The following is a 22,739-nucleotide window of genomic DNA, read 5'->3' as shown; positions in this document are numbered from 1 at the left end:
CATGAAAGCAGGCTTTGAAGTCACACAGCACTGTATAAGGCAGCCGCACATACAACAGTTAGCAAATGTTCCGGTTTGAATGTCAAGTGTAAGCAGCCTGCCTTTAGCCTCCAGCAGGGTAGGATGGTGAAGAATGAGATGCATTGTGTTTCTCCTGTTCCTATAGTGTAGTGATGTGTTATGTATGTGTGTCTTCATTATTGCACAAAGTAGAGGGAAGACTACTGAACAGGTTGTGAAGGGAAAACTGCGTGCTGACGGACACAGCAAGCTAATTGTGCAGGGCAAGATAAGCCATACACCAGGCTTCTGGAAAACGTGTACAAACCCTGCTAGCCCAGAGAATCCCAGCTAGCGTGTCATGTGATGACTTAAAGCTAGCTGTCCCATTCACCTCCCAACATAGCAGAACAGTCCTCTGTCCTAGCAGTTGTGTTGCCGTTGCAGAGATGCATTCCTTTTTCTGTTTTGTGTAATTCCCAAATAGGAATCAAGCATTTGGCTAAAGCACCGCAGTCCTGCTCTTGCATTTGAGAATATGAGTAAGAGGGCTGATTATGCGGTGTCATGCACCAAAGGAGATCCTTGGACCGCAGCTGTGAATCACTTTTCTAAATTAAAAGCACGTGTCTCAAAGGAAAATATGCTGCTTATTCTCTATAAAAATACCACAGACAGCCAGGAGCTAGTCCAGCTTCCATGTGAAGTCAATGGGATTCTCTGTATTGGCTTTAGTGGGAAGTGAATCAAGTCCCAAATGTTGATCCTCACAGCTTTCTCACCTGAGGTCTATACACCTGGCTTTCACTCCTCAATGGGATCTAGCATTGCACAGTGTGTGTTGTTTGCTGCAGTAGGAAGAACCAGAGATACTGGTTTCGTAGGGCGTAGAAGATGTTGCCGGAACTGCACCAGTCAGCATGATGCATTTCTCTATTGCTACCATAAATGTAGCGGGAGAGTGTTTTAAACAACCTCTTGTTGTAATGTCCCTTTTCTTTTTAGGGAAGTCGTCAACAAAGAAAACATTCCGTCTGGATTCAGCAATCTTGAAGACTGTATTCTAGCTGCTCAAGAAGTAGAAAAATTACAAGACAACAGCTCCGGTTATCTTAGTGAAAGGAATAAACCAAAACGGCAGAAATCCAGCACCAAGCTTTTGGAGCTTAATGACAACCAGGACAGTCCTGTGGTAAGCCGGCACGCTGTACTATTTGACATCTAGTACTCAGGTGGGAAAAAGTTTTTTTTTGTTTCAGTGCACATCTGGTTCCCTGGGGTAGCCATTTTTGCCTACTGTACAAGCATAAGTGGCTATTTTGGACTATGGGGAACAGTGGATCCTGCACTTGTAACCTTTGTGATGAGGCAAACTGAGAAGGCGTATTTCTGCTATGATCCTCTTACTCCATCCATAGTCATTTTCTTTTTCCACAACTTCTTGCTTTTTTATTCTGAATTCAGCAAAACACTTTGGAAAGAGAAAAAGGAAGTAAGTCTTTTCCCAGTCTTTCAAAAGTCTTGCAAGGAGGTTGGAACCTCAGATGTAGGTTCACATGTTTAGGTCAAGTTTATTTTTATATTCCTGCTAAGTTCTGAAACCATAGATTGCAAGTGGCTTCTTGATAATGAGATGATAAAGGTGTTTTATGCCTTTTCCCTAAAGTCTGTGTGTTACTGTGGTGTTTGCAGTTTGCAAAACACTTTGGAGTGTATTGGTCCAAAAGATAATCCCTCTAGCTACCTTTTACTGAGGAGGTAAACGACACCAATAAAACCTCCTAAAAATCTGGAATGCTGTAGAATTTGCCCAGCATACTCTTGTGTGACCTTCACAGTAGAAGACAGCTTGCCAGCTTTTACAAGCTGTGGAATAAAACTGATGCACCTTCCTTCCCTCTCAACCAAACCAGACACTGATTATAGTGTCAGCAGTTGAGAAACTACTGTGCTTCAACGCAGGGTCTGCTTACAGTAGCAGAAGTGCTATGCATCCCGGTGCCTGGCACCAGGCATGCATTATGGGGTTACTAGTAACAGCGAAAGCTGTATGAAAAGACTGTCCTTCCAAGCTATAGGGCATTTCCTTCAGTTGTACTGGATTAAGTTTTAGAGCCTGCTGTGAGTGAGTTAGTTCTTAATGTGACATGGTGTTGGGACTCATTTTGTTTAGGTCACAAAATTGCAATGATCTGATGCTCTTACACTGTGCAGAGATTCTAGAGAGAGGCAAATTTGGCATCTCTTTGTGATAAAAAGAAGGCAAGATGCCAAAGATTGTAGGCTGTGCTTAGATTTAGTGCTCAATATCAGTAACCTACTCATGTGATACTTCATGAAAGAGCACAGTGAGATAGACGTACTCTCGCTTTGCGTGTCTGCTTGTAGCAATGGACTTTAAGATAGGCAAAGGTCAAGTGCTTACACTCTTTTCTGCACCTCTTTGTACCTGTGGAGTGTAAAGCAGTTCAAATGTAAATGAGAATTTGACTCAGGATTTGGGAAAGGAAAGGAAAGACTGACAGAAGTGTCCGCTTCTGCCGTGGACCTGAAAAACATTCATGAAGTCTTAAAACGTGCCCAGAAGAAATGTCCTCAAACTTACCTGTGTCCACTGGACTTTGCCCTGCCCCTCATTTTTGGATCTCTTGAAGTGCAAAGGCTGAAATGAACATAAAATGGACTAACCTTGCACAAAAAGCCCTTTGATCAAGATGACCATCAGTGTAGTTCTTGCTTTGCTAGAGGAAGTGTCACAGTGGGATTGTCAACTGGGAGTATCGTTACAAAACAGCTTGCAGACAGCATGGTGATACTCTTTTTGAAGAGCAAAGGCTGCTTTTACGTTTTCATGAGTGCGCTTATTTCATACTTGCATTTCAGAGACTGCCAGCAAGGATGTGTGGTGGTTTAGCTTTCTTTTGGCTACATCTTTACACTTCAAATAATAACCCAAATTAGACTACCTACTTGGAGTATCAAAGGACATAACCTGCACCTTAGCATTTACTAATAGGCCTTCGTCATGTAAACAAGTTTGTGATGTTCTATCTTCTTAGCCACCATTTTCTGAGCCTTCCTGCTTTTCAAGGCCTGAAAGAGTATGTAGGACAGTGTGTGGAAGCTTTCCTCTTAGCTGTCTAATTGCATCTGACTCAAAAGCATAAGCCAGCGGTGGAAGAACTGTCAGTTCCACTTACTCTCCCGAGCAAACCAACCACAAAGCATTAAAAGCTTGTAACTGCATTTCAGAGACATGGTAGCCAGGTACCAGTAGGACTTGAAGAATCACATTATGCAAGGCTGGAATGGCTGAGCTGTGTCACCTTATGGGGCTGGAGTTGTAGCAGGTGAGAGAGGGCTGTGACTGCCTCAAGAAGTCTGTGCACGCGGTTCCCAGGGCCAGGGCAGGAGCCATACTCCATTCTACTGACTGACTTCCTCCTATTTAAGAGGGACTTGCCCAAAAAACAGGGTAGAAAACCTCCTGGACGTGTGCCCAAAGTGGCAACATGGCTTGTCTTCACAGTACTTTCTCAGGCTCTTTAGAGGACAACGGCGTTAATGTTCCTAATGGTAGCCAAGATAAATTTCAGAACAAGTTGTCATAACCAGTTGAATTTCTTGCCCTGCATTCGTATTAGCTTACTTAACGTTACCTCTGTGCATATGGCAGTCTCTTTGCAGTCTTCTGCCCGTTTAAGAAGAAACTATGGAAGGGTTTGGCTGAGAAGGGGAGTATTTTCTAAGATGAGCATAAGGAGTCCTGCTGGGAAGATGCTGTGGATTTTGGTACCCACTCTTACAGGACTTGTAGACACCACAGAATTGCTCTCAAGCTCAGCCTGTCTGTCAGACAGTCTGTAAAATGGGAACTGATGGGGTACCGTACAGCATTATTCTGTTAGACATTTTGAGGTCGTCTGATAAAAGAGATGAAGCAGTGAGCAGTTGTTTTTTTTGCAGGTTATGGGCAATAAAGTGTGGGTTTTGTTTCGTTATAGATGTGCAGCAGGCAGTAGTCTGATTGTTGTCTTGTTTCTAGAAGTCCTGTTGGATATTTCTATATTTGATCTGTTTAATGGCCTGCAGCTTGAATCTGTTTCTCTTATGTATCTTACTGCTTTAACATTTACTGTATTACAGAGTATGGAAAGCTTTAGCTCATCCAGGCCTATAGACAGAACAGCACCTGATGACATGGAAATTTTATCTGAAGAAAGGTGATTTTTTTTTTTTCATATACATATGTTTTATTTTCCCTGTGATTGTAGTACAGCCTAAGAGATCTTCCACCACAGACTATGAGGGTGACATTTAGTTATGCTGCAGAACAGCATTACCCACCATGTTAGCTTCAAAGTGGGACTGTATGGAGGCACTGCATATGTTATATGCTGCTGGGCAGAGCCCACACGTCACCAAGACTCTTCTCCCAGCCTGTTAGGAATGGCACTGAAGGTGCTGATGGTGCAGACTTGAAAGTCAGCTGTGAAGCACCTGAACGAGCATGCTCCACGCAGGGGACTGCAGGGCCTGTCTCACCTGGACTCTGGGTTGGGAATCCAACCCTTTTCCTTGTGCTTCGCTCTTCTGCGAGAGCTGTACAGCCGCACTCTGCTCGCCTGAGATGACAATGTCTCTCCACAGTTACGTTTATTGGGAGAGTTGTATTGATTTGGATTAAGGGCACTGGAATTAAATGACACATTTTTCACAAAGAGCTCCTGAGAGGACGCAAAAATACATAGTTTAGCGGCCTGAAGTGCTGCAGCCCAGAGCGTCCCTTCATTTACTGAATGATTAGTAAGTGTGCAGCAGTAGCAAGAATCTAAAAACCTGTGTGTGCGGAAGTCCTGCTTGTTTTTGTTACAAGACAAATCTGGTTTTGTATTTGTAATATGTTGGTTTGTTTTTGTTTTTTTGTAGCAAAGAAACTGAAAATGATGAGGTTTTTTTCAGGCACTCTCAGGTTGGTATTTTTGGGGTTTTGTGTTTCAGTTCTGTGATCTCTAAATGGGCTTTTTATTGAGTAGAAACAAGTAGTTAGGCATATAGTTCTGTGAAATTTTGTTTCTCCCAGAGAAATGGAGTTAGCATTTGCTTTTTCTTTCCCTTCCCTCTGATTTTTATTTATAATTTAGGGAGCCTCTCAACCACTGAGGAGTCTGAAAGCATCTGCTTTAGTCCCTTCAATCCCTCCATGCCAAAAAAGGGAAGCGTCACTGAAGTCAGCACTTTGGTTTAAGTGACGCCAGGTTCCCTTATTAATCATTGCAAACAGGGTGTGTGACTGGTTATCTCCCAGGGTAGTAAGATTAGCTTGTCTCTCTTGATTTCTCTAAAATCATTTGGTCTTTTATTTATGATTTCCCAATGCGGCCTGTTGCCATTTGTCTTAGAAAACTGGATCATCTCCTGCTTCTCTCTAAGGGTTAGTGGTTGGGATGGGAGGGGAGATGTGACATTGATGGCAACAGTTTTTTCCCCAACTTTCCGTTTCTGCTCAACACCCACCTCCTGCATTCGCTTTATGGTGTTTTTCACCTAACTGTTCAGCAAAGCAAAGATTGGGGTTGGGTTAGGTGAACACCTTTGCAGTCAGTGGTTCATTTGGGTTTGCTTGAAAGACCTCTAGACAGCCAAGCATTTAAAATACTAGGAAGAGTTATCTGAGGTACCTCTCCCTCGGTTGTGCGCCCATTTTAGAGGAGCACAGTAAAACAGCTGTGGACAATGTCTGGTTTCTCTGGCCATCTAACTGAGGGCTGCTAGTATTGTTAAACTAGCCTTCTCTTCTGTTTTTTGAAAAATAAAAGCCACTATGCATTTATTGCCTTTGAAAGACTTCATTTCTGGTAGGTATTATTTCCATCTAGCAGGAAAGGTAAAAGATTATTTGCGAACGCTGTGTTGTAGCTGGAGAAGTTCATGGGACACTGAAACATGTAACCTCTGCAAGGAGTGTTCAGTGCTGCCTTTGATCACTGCTCTGACTGGGCTTAGATGGATCTCCTACTTTGCTCCCAGAGGGTCAGTAATCCCCAATGATCCTGCACTTGCTTGTGAGCTGTTGCGTTTTCCGGAGCGTGGATTTTGCAACACCTTGTTCCTCACGTACTGGCTTGCATGGGGAGAAGGTGCTGTCACTGCCATGCGACACAATACTCCCATTAAGCTTTTAAATTAGTCTGGGGGAGGTATATTTGAATATGAAATCATAATCTAAAAATAAACTTCTCCTTAGGAAGAGTTTTAAAATTTAGAATTTTAACTGCAGGAGAAGACATGACCTTAACCCAGAGATTGTATTATATAGGAATTACAAGGTCAAGAAAATGTTACATTCCTGCAGGGTAGTTTTACATTCCTTGTCCCTTATAAGCCTTTTGTTGAGGGCAGCTTAAAGGCATACCTTTCGTAACAAACAACTCACTTAGGATGAGGAAGGGACAGGGACTTTCTTACTTTTTTTCTCTTTCTCACCCTGTCTCTGACGTCTGAAGATACTAGGAAAGGTATTTGGAATTTGCCATAGCTACCGGTTGTGCAGACTCGGGTCTCCATGAGGCAGTAAAAATACCTTGAAACACATGCCCTGAATGAATTTTCAGTGCTTTTGTAGCCTTCATAATCTGCCCTTGGAAGTAACTAAGCTCCAGGATGTAGGCTGTGATTTGAAAAACACAGGTTTCTAGTACCCAGGTTTTGATAACGGAAGGGTGTTTAAGATTCACACCAACGTGGCAACAAGTGTAGAGGGGGATTGGCATGACTCAGCTGTAAGGCAGCAGAATGGCTGCATTCTTGCATCAGATTGTATTGCCAAGAGGTGCTTAAGGATGCTTCCTGCTTGTGGTTGTAATGGATGATCAGATGTAGGGGAAGCAAGCCTTTTAAATAAAATTGATTTGAATCCACCTGTAATTGAACAGAATACAACTTCCTGATCAGAATTCAAAGGTCTTTCTGTTGCCATTTATTTCTAGCTGCTTGAGCTACTCTTTATGCTGAACTTCCTTTGGAGCAGGGACAATGAAAGCAGCTGACTTATCCCCAAGTTACTTAGATCTGTAGTTACTGGTACCTGCAAAGCATGGCTGCAGAAGCAGCTTCTAAAAAGCAGAACCCAAGTGCCTAGTGTGAAGATTTTTTTTGTGGTCATTTATGTAATATCCGCAGTGCACTGTGACTGCCAACTGCTACTGAGATCATCAACTTGCTGCCCCTTTGGTTTGTAAGAAATTGTGGCACGTCCATACCTAAAGCACAGTAGTTCTCCATTACTTGATTTTTGTCCTGGAGGTTGGCAACTGGTGGCATCAGGAAATCAAACAGGAAAATAAGTGATGGGAATACTGAATTATCTACCACTCTATGGGTTTGGAGCGTTAATGCAAAGAAGGTTAAACATCTGCTTTCTTGAGTCTCCTGGGTTTGTACCACCACTGTTCTTCAGAACGCCTAATGATTTATTCATTGTATCAGAGGCTACATCAGTGAGCAAGGAAAGGAGAGTAACTGGCTGCAGGCACAGCACAGGCCTGTTTTTAAACAGCTTTTAAATATTTCCAACAACAGAAGTGACTTTAGAAGAAAGAAGACATTGATATGATCCTTCTAATATATCTGTAATGGAAATGTTTACCCATCTGGGAAATGCTCTTACCTCTGCTACAGATATCTTTTAAGAGTCTTAATAAGTCAGGTGATTGTACACTCTTCATAGAGAGACATTTAACTCTGTAATTAGTATCAGTGGTGGTGACGAGATGGTATTTTCAGGTTGCTCCCTTTGAAATTGTTAAAGTCTAGCGAAGTTCTTCTCTTCATGCTTCTTGATGTTATTAAAAATAGCACCTATTTTGAAACTTACTGCTTTATTTCTTTCAGCCTTAAAATACTGTGCTGGCAATTTAAATGCAGTTTATCAACTGGTACAGTTTGTTCTTTAGTGAATGTAGAAGACTGCCTGTTTCTGGCCACTGACCAGTCTTTCTGTTTGTAAGGTACACTGACTATTTAGATGCTGGCAAGAAATTTGTTACTGGACCTTAAAGAAATATTTAAGTCCTCCCAACATGGAAGCAGCTTAAAAGATATTGAATGGTGAATTAGCATTTTTCCATGTACAGCTCTCACAATAAACACGTTTGTAATCAGATTTAGTGTCAAGCTGTACGAGTTATTAGTGCTTGGCAAACTGTCATCTAGTGTTTCCTTTTGTTACAATGTTTCAAAAAGACAATTTATTGAAATGAAAAGGAAACACAAACCTTATACAAATACAATGCAGAACACTCTTTACAAATACCAGGGTGTTCATCACCCAGGTTTTTAGAACCGTAGAACAGCCCAGATTGGAAGGGACCTCGAAAGATCACCTGGTCCAACCTTTCGTGGGAAGGGGAGCCTAGATGAGATTATCTAGCACCCTGTCCAATTGCAGGGATTGATGGGATTGAATCCAGATAAAAACATTTATTCATATGATTTGTCTACTGGGCAGGTTTTTGCCTCTCTACATGAAGCTTACTTGTTTTTCTCTGCTCAAAGGGGGGAAAAATACCCCAAACACATCATTAGCTTTATGCAGATGAAAAAAATTAAATGTGCATTAGTGGCATGTACTAAGGATATTGATTTAGTACAATTTGGCCATGCTTCTGGATTCACAAGTAAAATACGTCCAAATATACCAGTTATTTTCTTTAGGCCCGTTTTCTTCACACATCAGCATATGCAGATTGCTAACTAGATTATCAAAATACCTGCAGGGGGAAAATCTGCATGTTGACTACCTGCTAGACTATATTGGAGAGAATTACGCCTAAGCTGTTCCTACCAAGATAAATAGTTTATGTAGTAATGTAATGCTGTCTATTCAGAGAACTCTGTGTTTGTGGGGGGGTTTAGACATATTACACTATATGTTTATGTACATGCTTAACACTTCCTTTTCCCTACTGCCCTCTGTGAGGCATTGCAGCTAATTTATTTTAGAGTGACAAAACTGCTCGTGTCATCAAGCACTATTACAGACACGCGTACTGTGTATCTGGATTGTGGGAACAGCAGTGATTTCTGCATAAATGCACACGACGTGTGGTATGTGCAGGGGTGAATAGTGGTGAGACAAACAGCAGTTGCTTCTAGGTAGTGCTAAATGATGAATCATTTACTTGACAGCATTCTGCCTTTTTTTTTTTTTCCCCCCCTAAGTCATTGGATGCTTGTGTGAATTTTTTGGCTTTTTCCCAGAGTCCACACTGCTTCGAGCTAAGATGCCAAACCCCACTGCCGTTTGGATTTGCGCAACACTGCTTTAATACCCAGAGCTCCTCCATAAATAGTTCTGCTCTCCCCACGCCCAGCTAGAAAACAACCACAGGAAATCAGGGAATGTGCAGCCAGCACAGCTTAGCTGGCACTAATTGATCTGAGCCAGCACAGCCTGCATGAGAGCATTCATGTATGTAGCCTGCACTGCTTGCTGTCTGCGTCTGCTACCTCAGGAGCTCCAGTGCCTGCTTTTTAGAAGACACCATATTGCTACAGCCTTACAACAGCAGCAGCGTTTTTGTTGTTGCTCCAAGGAGTTGCACTCCTGTAGGAAGTGTACGCAGCCAGCCCCTCTCTCTCCCTTTCTCCCCGCCTTCCTCCCTCCCTTTTCATCCCAATCGATTACTGAAGGCTTTTTCAGCTGTATGCAGTTTTCAGGGCAGGCAGTCTCAGGAACTTGCAGTGGCTTTCTAAAGAAGGAAAAATTCAAGGAAGGCAGATGGACGGATGTTTTTACCGGTGTGAGTGAGCAATTAGTACATAGGGGTCACCGAGCAGGGGATTTGGATTTGGAGTTGGAAACGTCAGGGTCTGTTTGTTTGGATCTTTTTAGCTAAAGGCGTGAGCTTACTGCTGCTGTGACTGCAGGGTGGTTTTTTCCTCCTCTGCCTCCTGAAACATATTTTTTTTCTCTCTCATTTCTGTGGGTGTATGGGAATATAGCTGACTTCAAGTATGAAGATTCAAGAGCATCCAAGCATTCCTGAAAACAAGTTGCAAAGAAATCAAGATGCTGATGATCAGGAAAACAGCTTTGTGTCAGAAGTGCCTCGGCTGGATTTGACAGCGCTGTGTGATGACAACAACTGGGAAGGTAGGATTGTGTGATGGCTGGTCGCATGAGTGAAATGAAAGAGAGGGAAACCTGAGTGGGCTGAGTATATCTTTATGTGATCGTGTTCCCTTGCCAAAAACAACAGGAAAGCAATTTTGTCCTGAATATGGAACTGAAAGTCTTGAGAAACTGGAAGCGAAATACTGGATGGGTACCAATTCTAATTGTCACTTAGAGGAAGAAAATTAATTGTTTTATTCTTGAAGTTACTTTCATGTGCTGTTTAGTAAAGTCCCTGAGTGTTTCAGGGTAACTTACTTCTTGGTGCCTGGTCACTCGAGTATTAAGCTAGACTGCCCTACACTTCAAAGAAACTGGGTATTTCACAGTCTAAAAGGAACTTCCTTCTTTCTCCCTTTTCTTCCACTTCAGCCACTATTTGGAAATAATGATTTGGATCTGAAAAGCACAGCTGGAAAAAAGGCTGTCTATCTGCTACTCTGTCTTTTGATGGCTCTTACAAACAACTTCTTTTTTTTTTTATGTATGCTGTGAAAAAATTCTGATCACCAGCGCGAACAGCAGTGTTAAATTGCATGTGGTTTAAATTATTTTAATACTGTTTCTTAGCTCTCATCTCCAGAGTGCATGCTTGGTTGGCTGTTTGCGCTGACTCACTTAAAAGTGGGAAATCTGGGGGAACTCTGTGGGTGCCACGAACCTCAATTTCATTTGAAATTCAGGTTACTTGAAGGTGTCCAGCACTTCTGGGATCAAACCTTTTTCCAATTACTGAGTATGTCTCTGTGTACAAGCAAGAATTCTTCTGTCAGGTTGTGCTTTAGGAGTGGAAGAGGGGAAGGGAAGAAACAGGAAAATGTGAGTATGGCATTTTAATAAAGCCAGAGAGGGAAAATGTGTAACTAATATATTGCTCTAAAAAAACAATCTCTGAGGAACACTGAGAAGTTCAGTTCTCTGCTCCTGCCTCCACAGCGTACGTGACCTAGTATATTTTGCCTTTCCCTCTGGGAGGGGAGTAGTTATGACACTTCAGGCATGAGTAAAGAAAACCCGCAGCCGTGGCGGCCTCTGATTCAGCCAGGCAACTAGTGACCATGACGGGAGAGAATTTCTCCACTTGCTTGCTAGGTGGGGATTCCCTGGATGGTATCACCACACGTGCAGCATGGCTGATCAAAGTGCCATGGAAGGGCTCCCAGGAGGCCTTGGTCGCTTTATGTGTTTGCTGAGATGCTAATTAGCACTGCCCCACAGTGTCTTGAGCCAGGGTGAGCACGTCTGTGTTCTCAGAGGTGATGTGTGGCTTCAGCCGTCACGTGAACCTTTGGAAATAATGACTCTTTTTTTTTTTTTTCTTCCTGGGTTACTAATGGGAGTCATATGAATGCATGAAGGGGAGAACACAGCTGCTTTCTGTCTGCCAGAGTCTTTGCCATCGTATGAAATAAGTTGCACCTTTGGTACAACTCCCTCTTCGTAGGCATGCTCGTATGTTTGGATTCTAGCTTTCTTGCCCTGCAAACATGAAACAGGATTATGAGCATGTGTGACTGTGCTTGAAGAGTGCTTCTCTCTGATTCTTCCTTCCTCCATTCTGTTCACATGTATTTCACAAGAGGAGGAGGTGGGCAGTTGCAAAAGAATCAGCTGTCTGGGGTGAGAGAGATGTCATCTAAAATACTTGCCTTCCAGAATCACCATTTTGTTGGCGCAGATGAAAGAGCAGCAAAATGGTGCCTTCTGTGTCTCAGCAAGGACGTTTTTCTAGCTGTGGATGTGAAATCAAGCTCACAGCAGCTGGGAAGGGGAAGATGTTACATCAACTCTCAGACTGCTTCTGCAGCTGATGGCAGAGTCTGTCACTGAGACTGGCTTTGCAAGGCAGGGTTGTACCACTCATCCACAGCTTTAGCAGCCTCGCTTCCCCTGCCAGCCTGTGTCACTCAAACCTTTACACGTCCCTTCAGCATCTGTGCCGCAGCTCTGGTTGCATCCCCAGTGAAAAGGGAAAGGACTGTGCCTCCAAATGCAGTAACACCGAGTTAGTTATTGCTTTGCTGTAGCAAATTTGGTAAGTCCATCTCTCAGGAAATTACCCATTCCTCCAGGACATAGTTGAGCTGACTTTTGGAGGCAGGGTCCTCTGTATCACACTGCAGGAGATACAGAGCATCTAGTGACCAGGGCAACTGCTAGGCCTTTCACAAATGGCTTGTGAGAACAACTACAGGTTGAGGGGTTGCCTTCAGCTGTAGCTGTCACTGCCTCCAGTCAAATGTTAGGAAAGGGCCTTGAAGAATGGGCACAAAATTATGCAAGACAACCTTGTCCATTGACTAGCTTTTATTTGTCACTCAGGCAGACTCTCCATCATATTAAGACCAGAGCTGCCTTAAAAACCCTCATTCAGGGGCACAGAACTGTGATAACTACTGCCAGGTGAGCTGGCAGGGCTCCCTGCCTTTTATGTTATGCTAGAAGTAATTTTTACCAGATTTTTTTTTCTGTTTTTTTTTAAGGTTCACAGCATAGTCAAATCTGTACACATCTGTACACAAGAGGAGAGATTTGCTGTACTTCTCCAGGCTATGTTCCCTTTACCTAAAGCTGAGCAGAGAGAGGACAGAGAAACTTGCTTCCTGCTTCCTCCAGTGCATAGGCTCACACTCTGCCACGTGCCTGCTTTCTGCATCCGCCTTACCTGCTACATATAGGGGCATATGTGTAGTAATTGTCAGGCTATTGATGTAGTATGCAGGGTGTGAGCAGTGCCCCAACCAAATTCAAGTGCGGAACACTTAGCCTAGGTGCATTTCCCCTGGTCCGAGAGAAGTATTTTACTAGTGTGCATTTGGCGGATGCAAATCAAATAGTTTTATTCTCAGGCTGGGTGTGAACCAAGCTGTCTCTGTGAACTGGGATGTCTGACTGCTAGGCTTGACTGCTAAGCCAGTCAGTTGGTGCCAGCTGAGACGGCTTACAAGCAAGCGTTTTCAGAGCTACTTCCATAGCAAAGGTTTTTAATTGTTGTGGATTACATTTGAATTGAGTGCTGTGAGCAAGGAGGTCAGAGTGTTCTCTCACGGTCCAGCACTATAGTGCAGATTTCTTACCAAATGTTTCTAATTCAAGCCCAGAACTTGCTATCCCGCCCACAAGGAAAATCTGGAAGTACGTTGCTCTCTGTAACAGCGGCTGGCCCTGTCAGCAGCTTGGAGCTGAACAGGCAGTTCAGTGAATCGATACAATGCGTGTGATTGCTGCCTACGTTGCCTGATTACTGACATTTTAAAAAAAGTTCTGTAGATGAGATTTCAAGCAGGATTTGCAGTAACAAGCACTTATGAAACAATCAACGGACATTTTTCTACAAACTTTCAAGCTTAAAAAAAAAAAGAATAAAAGCAGAAATTTAAAACAAATTTGAGTTGTGTTGAGAACTCAAGTATTGCAGCACTGAGACACTGAGGGTGAAGCTGATCTACAAATAGTTTTGACAATGACTTAACTGATACTTTCCCATGAAAAAAAGAGTAATGCAAAAAAATCCAAAGAGTATAGCAACAGGGAAGCTGGATTTAGATTTTTTTTTTTCCCCAACACTGTGGACTTAGATACATCAGTGTATTTGTGTGTAACACACTGTAGCATAAGAAATCAAAAGGTGATGAAACACTGCATTTTTATTACTATGTGTAGAAAAGGATAATTGCATTGTTTACTGATTTTATTTTATAGCATTAGTATTTTTAAAATGTATTTTTTTCATTGTTTATTATGATGTTATATTATAAACAAAATACAAAGTTGGCTTGCTAGCTGAGAGATGTGTCATCTCACTAACTGAAAAGGCGTGGTAGCACTTTATTTTGGCCATTCTTTTTGATCTACGTAGGACGAATACCTCCTGATGTATTCAAACAAGGATGTTTTCAAACATTTATAAGATGAGTAAAATAGGTTGTTACTGAGCTAGTGAATGTTTTGAAGTTTTAAATTGCTTTATTCACTTCATTATGAGACATCTTTCTGGGGTCTTTCAAGTGGGATTTAATACTAGGACCTCAGGTGTTGTAATTAGTTTAGGCTTTTTATTCCCTCCGGACCTACTTGGGTTTACAGCAGCTAAGATTTGGCCTCCTTTGTTTGTCAGATGGGTGTGTGTAAAAGCAGTGTTAGCAGCATGTATCAGCGGTGTGGCTGCAGAGACGGAAACAGGAGATGCCCACGGCATTTTGCGGGCTGCACCTCAGGTGTGATGTATGGGTGGGTGCCCCTCTGTTGGCCCTACAGCCCCCAGTAACCCTGTGGCAAATATACAACGTAATGATAAAAAAAGTCAGTTTTTGTCAGCAAGACAGCTTGGAGCTCACCAATAATACACCAATTTGATACAATTAACCTTTCTTCCTTCTCGCGTGATACAGGTTTATTAGTATCTCCAGCCCTCTATGTGGCAGGTTGGCAGAGAGGTTGTATTGCCGTAGGCGTATGTGTGCCTACAGAGTTCTACAGAACAACCCCTGGCAGATGGCTGACAGCTTTGTTGAAAGATTAGCTGGTTATGCGATTTTGAGAGGGAGTGCAGCACTTCTGAAGGACTGCAGGCTCAATACCAGCGTATTTCACTTCTTCTGCGCCAACTTAGAAAAGGCGTACCTAAAAGAAATGCGTTGAGAGTCTGACCAAGAAATAGAAAATTTTTCCACCCTCTGCACTGGTACAGCCATGGTGGTTAAATATTCCCAAATATTTTTTTCATGAAAGGTTGTCATTATGGAAAATGGGGGAAAAAATAGTACATGGAAAGAATGTGGAGATGAGTAGAAAACTGAGTTTTCTCTGAGCAAGAGAGATCTGTTCAAGACAGAAGATGAATAAGGGTAACTGCTCTGACAAGTCAATGGCAAAGAAAAGGTAAAAACATTTACATTCTTTACTGAGATTTTATTCTTCAACTAGCAGAAAGGGGAAAGGGTGACAACATTAATCCTGAGAGCAGATACTTCAAACCTGAACCATTAAGTCCAGGAATTTAGCAGCCTTCAGAAAAGGCTCAACACTTTGATAGCTATCTTGGATAAATGAGTAACAAAAGATACTATGTATTCTGTTTAAACGGGAATTGATTGATTGTGCGCTGTCAGAAAAAGCGGCAGCTTACCCTTAGCGGGTTCCTGTATATTTGTGCAACCCAGCAATTCCAGTGCTTCCAGCTGAAGCGCTGGGCACCTGGCCAGTATGAGAGAGTAGGCAGTTGGACTACAGCTCTGGTCCACTTCGTGATCTGATGTAGATAAAATCCATAATTCTACATAGCTAAATACGTTCCTTAATTAATTACTGTGTCGCTTTCTGGGGGGATAGCCATTTTGTGTTCAGATGAGATTTTTTTTCTTGTAAATACTTACAGTCAGCAAGGGAAACAAGTTACCCATAGAGTCAGGCCTTCCAGGAGCGAGGGTTAAAAACATCTGATTTTCTATAGCGGACATTTCTTCTGTCAAGTCTCAAATTTGTTTTTTCCTCTTAGGACTTTCTTTCCTTCTCCCTTTTAAAACTTTCTCCTTTGGAATGCGAGGTTCTGGTTTTGGGCAGTATTTTGAAATCAACAAAACAGAAAGTACACGTACCTCAGTCTCCGCTAGCTTGCATAAAGTGCTTTGCTGTCTTTTGGGGTTTGATCAGAGGCTCTTTGAGCCATTGCAATTCCCTGAATGTCGCATGCTATCTGGTATATAAATCCACCTTGGGACAAAGTCACATGCGTCATGCATGATTAATAATGGCTTTGTTAGATGGTGTGGTAGGAGCTTAATTTGGTTACTGCTAAATATGCTGCTGATTTCTTCTTAGTTTATTCCATCTATGTAAATCCCACGGAGGTGTGATTTAACAATTTCCAAGAGCAAATTCTGTTTGGGGGTGAGAGTGTATTCCAAAAATAGGAAGTGAGAGATGTCTAGAAGAATCACGTGCATCACTTCACTTCATTCCTGCTAGTCAAATGTATCAGACTTGTTCCTTTTGTTTTATTAGCCTTCATTTTGCTACAAGGGATCTTGTGAGAACCTTCCTGAAATCATGAGGGATTCAGGGAAGTGTGCGACACCAAAGTGTCTCAGTTTGGCTAAAGGGTTTGCCCTTCGTTTCACCTCCCTTCTTAAAAGATTCCTTGAGCGAAATATTTCAGGTATTAGGAACTGCCAAAGTTGAATGCAGCTTGGAGAAAACTCTGGTTCGAGAAATTAACTGAGAGAAGTGCAGGCTGCATAAGCTTTCCAATCCATGGCAAAACAGCCTACATACACTTGGGACTTGCACACCTCATCGAAGTAGCCTCTGTGAGCCAGGCTTGTATGTGCTTCGCTTATCACAACACCTGCGAGAGGCTCTTACGCAAAAACCTCCAGCCATCCCTTTCAGAGCAACGCATCAGTTTGCATGCAGCACCAACCTCTAAGCAGAGGCGTGCCATTTATATTCATGCGCTAAGGAAGAAGGGAAGAGGAGGAGAGCATCGTTTGATGCTGTTTACAGGCAAAATACCACTGAGCCTGTCATTACGGAATTGTGGATGATCTTGCGCTGTCCGAATTGTACATGGGGGGAATATTAAACAGCGTAGGGGTTCTGTAAGGGAATCCTCATGCAATCCATTCTGAGCTAAGAAAATGTTAACCTTGTTCAGCAAAAGGAAATACTGCTTTTTATTCAAAAATTGATCACTTCAAAAGCCGCTTTTCTTCGTGGAGGAAGAGTAGACGCACTAGGCATGGGAAATAATGAGTCCATAGCTCTGCGACTGGTCTGGGAGCTTTCTATAAGGTTTTTGTTTTGTTACTTGACTCTAGAACTATTTGTTAGATTTATAAGTTCAAAGCCTGGCTCTTAAACTGTCTAATCCTGTGGTGCTAAGTAGGAGCATGCAAATCAGCTTAGTAAACTATCTGAACACAAAACGTTAGACTCCTTATGGCATCTGGAAGGAGTGATCACAAGATTGAGGCAATTGCTTTCCATGGGCTCCACTATGCTAATCAGCAATGCTAAGTTGGGTTTTCCTTTCTCTCCCACTCTACCATCTCCCTGTAGAACATTGCTTTTACTTCCAGTTGGTTAGATTGTCCAGGGGACCGAAGATTTCCTCACTTTTCTACCATGCTGTTAAGCAGCAGGATTGCATGTGAAAGAGAAAAGGGGGGAGGGAAACTCAGACCATATTACCATAATTGTTAATTTGCAGGCTAGACACCCTGTGGAACAGGTAGTAATGTGAGACACCTTTTCCTTGCAGACTAGAAGAACCTATGCTTACTCCTAGTCTTTGAATTTCCAATAGCGGGCGACAGGGTTGTATTGGAGTGCTGGAGGCTACGGGAGGACAATTAATATGCTATTCATTTACAGCATTTGTACATCCTGAAACTGAAAAAAATCTTCTTGTAATCCAGTTGCCTCCTCTATACTGCCATGTGCCAATAATTCTCTCTTGTCCAGCATAACTTTTTCCTCAAAGGTTCTGGCTGGCGATAGCCTCGTTTGGTGTCAGTCTGTGGTAATTACTGGCCAACTTTTGTGTAGTTTTCTGTTGCACCTTAGGAGATTATTTATGTTTGTGTAGACTACCCGCTATGCCCAGGCAATGCTTTGCATTGCTTCGCACTCTGGGCAGATGCGAGTAATGACCCAGAGAATGCTTGATGACAAGGAATCGTGGTCCAGGACGAATGGGTCAGGGCTCATTAGAGAAGTTGCCTGGAGTCTGTCGTACATGTAAAACAAAAACGATAAAACCAGCCTTTGTCTTACTGTTCCCAGAGCCCATCCCTGCTCTTTCCTCATGGCAGCGAGACGGCTTAGACTCAGATGAGGCTCGCCTTTCCCCGCAGGCTGGCCGCTTAATTCGCCAGCTTCTGGATGAGGACAGCGATCCTATGCTGTCCCCTCGCTTCTATGCCTATGGACAGAGCCAACAGTACCTGGATGATACAGAAGTGCCTCCTTCCCCTCCCAATTCTCATTCCTTCATGAGGTGGGTTGTGATTTGCTTGTGCTGACTCTCGCACCCAGCTGTAAAGGGTTTGCACAGTTGCATCAAGCAACATCTCTTTGGATCACATATGCCAGGTAGATATGCTGTGTTGGGTTTCTGTTCCTACCAACAGGAAACGGATATTTTTAGAAAAGTTCTTGGTAACTAATCGTTTCTGGGTTTGTGAATTAATATCTAGGGAGTTGCTGTTGCTGAAAGAGGCTGTTACAGCATCTTTTGCTATCTGTCATTACAGAGTAGCAACATAGCTTTCTCACTTCTGTGGGATTTGCCTTTATTTACACAAAGTTTAAGTGGCCTTTTCTGCATTAAGATGTACTGTGGCTGTTTGGATAAGCTCTTCCTGCAATCTCTGCTCTTGGTAGGAGGCGGAGTTCATCTTTGGGATCTTATGAAGATGACAGAGAGGACCTTACCCCTGCACAACTCACCCGGCGGATTCAGGGACTGAAGAAAAAGATCAGGAGATTTGAGGACAAGTTCGAAGAGGAGAGGAAATACAGAGTGAGTCTCTAGGAGATTAGCATTTGTATGGCGAGGTATGCATTAGCAACAAAGGGAATGGACATCAAGGAAGTCTGTCAAACGTACAGAGGACTTGAAAGCTTTTATAAGAAAGAAAAAAAAAAAAAGAAGAAAAGAAAAAAGCTGCTGCCCAAAAAAAGAAAATGTGTATCCATACCAAGCAAATTACCTTTCCAGGCATTATGTACTATCACAAGAGTGATACTATCACTGTAACTACTAGCACAAGAGAGAGCCTAATAAACTCATAGGATTTTGATCACTGCTTAAGACAGCGTGCCAAAAGCACACACTGTGTGTAGGAATAGCTATGTTAAACTTCTGTGTATTTATTCAAGTTCAGCTTATGGGATGCACAATTGCGCATCTCATTTGCGTGATGGTAATCCCAGGACACCAGGGCATTGCAGAGGAGAGAGAGCAGCCACCTTTACTCCTGAGCAAGAAACCACAGGCAAGTGCTGCTAAGCAGTAGCAGTGTACTGTACTCTAAGTATTCCTGACATGCCCTTCCGACGCACAGAAAGCTTTTTAAGGAACTAAAGCTTTGCATGTGTGCATCTTTGTTGGTGATCTAAACCACAAAGGATTGTACTGAAAGGATCTTGCCTGCAGTAGAAAAGGCTGGAAGAAGTGCTCAGAGCTTGCTGTAGCCTAGCATTTGGGTTATTTTGGTGTCTTTGGATGTAAGGCAGCCTTTGGTGTGGATACATGCATCCTAACACTTCTCAAATAGTTCATGCTAGACTTCCTCTATTTTGGAGGTGCCCTCTTGTTAGGAAACAATAGGCACAAGGATTCCAATGTGCATCTGGCCCTCTGAGCCACTCCTACAACTTAATGTTTGCTATCAAAAGCTTTGTGTTTTCTAAAAAGAAAATCTCATGATTCCCCTAAGAGACGGTGTTGTGACAGGCAGGAGGAATTAAAGCAAGGTTTGAAATGAGCTGGTCAGAGGTATGCAGGTGCCAGTCAGAAGCCAGTGCCCATGCTCTATGCCGGGTCCAAATTCTATTGTACCTTTTTCTGTGACACACGCTTGTTTCAGTGGGTCTCTCCTGTTGGTTTAACACAGATTCAGCATGACTGTTCTTTCCTCCAGCCTTCCCACAGCGATAAAGCAGCCAACCCTGAAGTGCTCAAATGGACAAATGATTTGGCCAAATTCCGAAAGCAACTTAAAGGTGAGCAGCCACCGCTGGGCAGCTGGACTCCGCCTCATTTAAATTTGATGTTAGGCAGCGATCCTGTCAGTGTCACATTTTAAAAAAGAAAAATTACTCTTCTTTCCCCAAATGTCCCTGTTTAGAGTCAAAACTGAAGATATCGGAGGAAGACCTTGGCCCTGTTGTGCGTCAGCGGAGCAACACGCTCCCCAAGAGCTTCGGCTCTCAGCTTGAAAAGGATGATGACAAGAAGCCAGACCTGTCAGATAAATCTGCCAAGCCTGCCGTGGAAGCGACCCTTGATTCTATCCAGAAGAAGCTTCAAGAAAAACGAACAGAGACAAACCGACCTGAAGATATCAAGGTACAGTGTAGACAGATCAGATTTAGGCCTTTAAGTACAAGTAGGTGACTCATGCCTGCACAGTCACTTGTGAAAGCCCTGTGGGTCTTCTAAGTTTTGTCACAAAATCTACAACCTTTACTCCTGACTCACTTGCTTTAGTTTCTCTCCCTCTGCCTTTGGTATCCGATTTTTTTTCCAGAGCTCAGTTTCTATTGAATGTCATTGTGTGTTGTTTTTCTGATGCTTGTATATTCCAAGTAACATTTCTGAATTATTGCAATATTCCCTGCCCTGTATTTGGCTATTTTTGTTGTTATGTCCAAAGGCTTTTGGCAAATTCTGAGTCTTCCAGTGATTCTGGAGATTGGGTCATCTGTTTTCTTCTAGTTCACTCCAAAGCTGAATGCTCTTGTATTGGGGCAGCAATAAAATTGGCTGCTCTTCAGAGTTTCATACTGAACTCTCTAAGCTGCTGTATTCTTTGAGGGTTATCAGCAGGGAGGTCTTTGTGTCTGATGTTGCTAGTTCCAGAAGTTTGGGCAGCCTTGTAAGTGAAGTCCTTGAGTCTGCTAACATGTAAATTGTGCAATGCTTAGTAAGAGAGGGGCAGACAGCATTATCTTTGTTTACTAGAGCTGCAGAAGAAGAAGATACACACAGTGTGTGTTTGGCTGTTTTCTGACGGTAGCAAGAATCCACAGCCTGGCCGTTTAAAGAGGGCCTATGATAGTATTTGGTGCTGTGATAAGAGAGAGAAGGCTTGGTGTCAGGCAAGTTCAGTGGGGGATCTCTGGCAAACTTAGGGAAGTGTTCTCCAACTGTCTGCCCTTTTTTTGGCTTGGTCCCCTCAGCCTGTCTGCCAGAGTTTTTCACTCCATAGCAGAATTGGCAGAAGGAGGCAGTCTGACTGCGCTTCAGTTCTTGGTAAAGTATGTTTGTGGTAGTCAAAGCAAAGATGGCAAGCTTTGCAAGAGGTACTGGGGCTTGTCTCAGATTTGGAGAAAAAGAAAGAACATGTTTTGTTGTAGAATTTACACTTCGGATCCTAACTGAAAAAGAGCCACCAGCATTAAAAGTTGCATACCATTGTTTTTTCAAAGCACGCTGATAATTGATAAATCACCCTTATGTACATAAAACACCTTCATATGCAAAGTTTATACGGTTTTAATCTGCCTGCATTGTGCATAGGGTGCCACTCACATTAACAGTCTCTTTGGCAATATAGCTGGGAAAAGAGCACTGGAAGACAGAGATGAGTCTTCGAAACATTAATGACAAAATGACATGACTGGTTAGGCTACAGATCGGTATTGTTTGAGTCCAGGAATCTGACTTTTTTTTTCTTCCTCCTTTCTCTCTGCGCCACTTTTCATAGGACATGACAAGAGATCAGATAGCAGCTGAAAAAGTGGCTCTTCAAAAAGCTTTGCTGTATTACGAAAGCATTCATGGCAGACCGGTATGTACAGCAGCATTTTTTTCAAAGTACATCTTTATATGTCTTTGTCTGTGGTAAATGATCCCCCTAATGCTCCTTTGATGTCACAGTCACTAGAACTTCTTGCTGTTCAAACCACACGTGCATCCTCTAATCCACCTCCCTGATCCCTCAGTACCGCTGCTACTGAGGAGTCTGTTCTCAGCAAGGTGATGTCTGCACACAGCGTTGGGCTTGGCTGATACCTGTAGGACCGAGCCTACAGTCTGAATGAGGCTGAACGTGCGTTATTTTGGCATCACGCTTGTCGGGATCCACAGACGTCCAGTTTGTGGCCCAGCAGACTCACCAGCTTTGCCGGCGACACAGGAATAGTGTGTGGTCCCCCATCCAACCAGGAATTTTGCAATTTGCTAGTATTAATGGCTAACTGGGAAGACAGGTGTGCATACATTGCTCCTTCTTAGAGGAGCTATAGCGTGTTTCTCCCGGCACCTTGCTGTGTGCAGGGAGGCACCTGCGCCTTGCTATTTGCACAATCCTCTTGTGCCAAAGGATTCGTGAAACAGTTTGTCTCCTGAGCATCACAGCATAAGTTGAGAGGAGATTTCATTCTTCCCCTGAGAAATGGATGGTTTTTTCCATGTGCCAGTGGAAGCAAAGGGCATGAGATTTCTTGCACATTTGATCTTAACAAAGGAAAATTATTTGTGAAGACAGAGAATTAAGTATTGTGTCCTGTTGATCCCTGCCGTGGCAGAAACACGGTAGCTTCCAGGCCACCAAGTTGGCTTTGTATGAATCCCTCCTCCTCTTTCACTGACACTATAATCTTTGCTACCAGCTGTATAGGTAAAGCAACTTAATTTCAGAGTGGTGCTAATCCCTTGAGCAGTGGCTTGGGAGCAGCAAATTACTGCTTATAAGGAGTACTTGATTAGTGCCGCTGACAAATCTGTCATTCTGCTGCTGCATGGGATTTCTGATCTCTTCCTTCCTTTTGCTCCTGAATTATTTCCTCCTTTGTCCCATGTTTTAAAAAAGTCTCACTAATTTATTTAAAA

General features: G+C 42.9%; 1 protein-coding gene across 11 annotated transcripts in view; it reads left to right on the top strand.

Annotated features, from left to right (window-relative positions):
* FAM13A (family with sequence similarity 13 member A) overlaps positions 1 to 22,739 on the top strand; it is a 142,212-nt gene that overhangs the window by 104,708 nt on the left and 14,765 nt on the right. For 8 of the 11 annotated variants that reach the window (XM_076336748.1, XM_076336752.1, XM_076336747.1 and 5 more), the window contains 9 exons: positions 1,006 to 1,192; positions 4,147 to 4,223; positions 4,930 to 4,972; positions 10,006 to 10,156; positions 17,963 to 18,176; positions 18,563 to 18,701; positions 19,798 to 19,906; positions 20,032 to 20,252; positions 21,613 to 21,696. In XM_076336748.1, the coding sequence (XP_076192863.1) occupies positions 1,006 to 1,192; positions 4,147 to 4,223; positions 4,930 to 4,972; positions 10,006 to 10,156; positions 17,963 to 18,176; positions 18,563 to 18,701; positions 19,798 to 19,906; positions 20,032 to 20,252; positions 21,613 to 21,696 (1,225 nt within the window). The remainder of the gene's footprint in view (positions 1 to 1,005; positions 1,193 to 4,146; positions 4,224 to 4,929; positions 4,973 to 10,005; positions 10,157 to 17,962; positions 18,177 to 18,562; positions 18,702 to 19,797; positions 19,907 to 20,031; positions 20,253 to 21,612; positions 21,697 to 22,739) is intronic. The other 3 variants (XM_076336754.1, XM_076336745.1, XM_076336746.1) reach the window with 2 other exon arrangements.

The sequence above is a fragment of the Aptenodytes patagonicus genome, chromosome 4 (assembly GCF_965638725.1).
Source record: "Aptenodytes patagonicus chromosome 4, bAptPat1.pri.cur, whole genome shotgun sequence".
NCBI classification, from domain to species: domain Eukaryota; kingdom Metazoa; phylum Chordata; class Aves; order Sphenisciformes; family Spheniscidae; genus Aptenodytes; species Aptenodytes patagonicus.
This window is presented reverse-complemented; position numbering and strand designations above follow the sequence as displayed.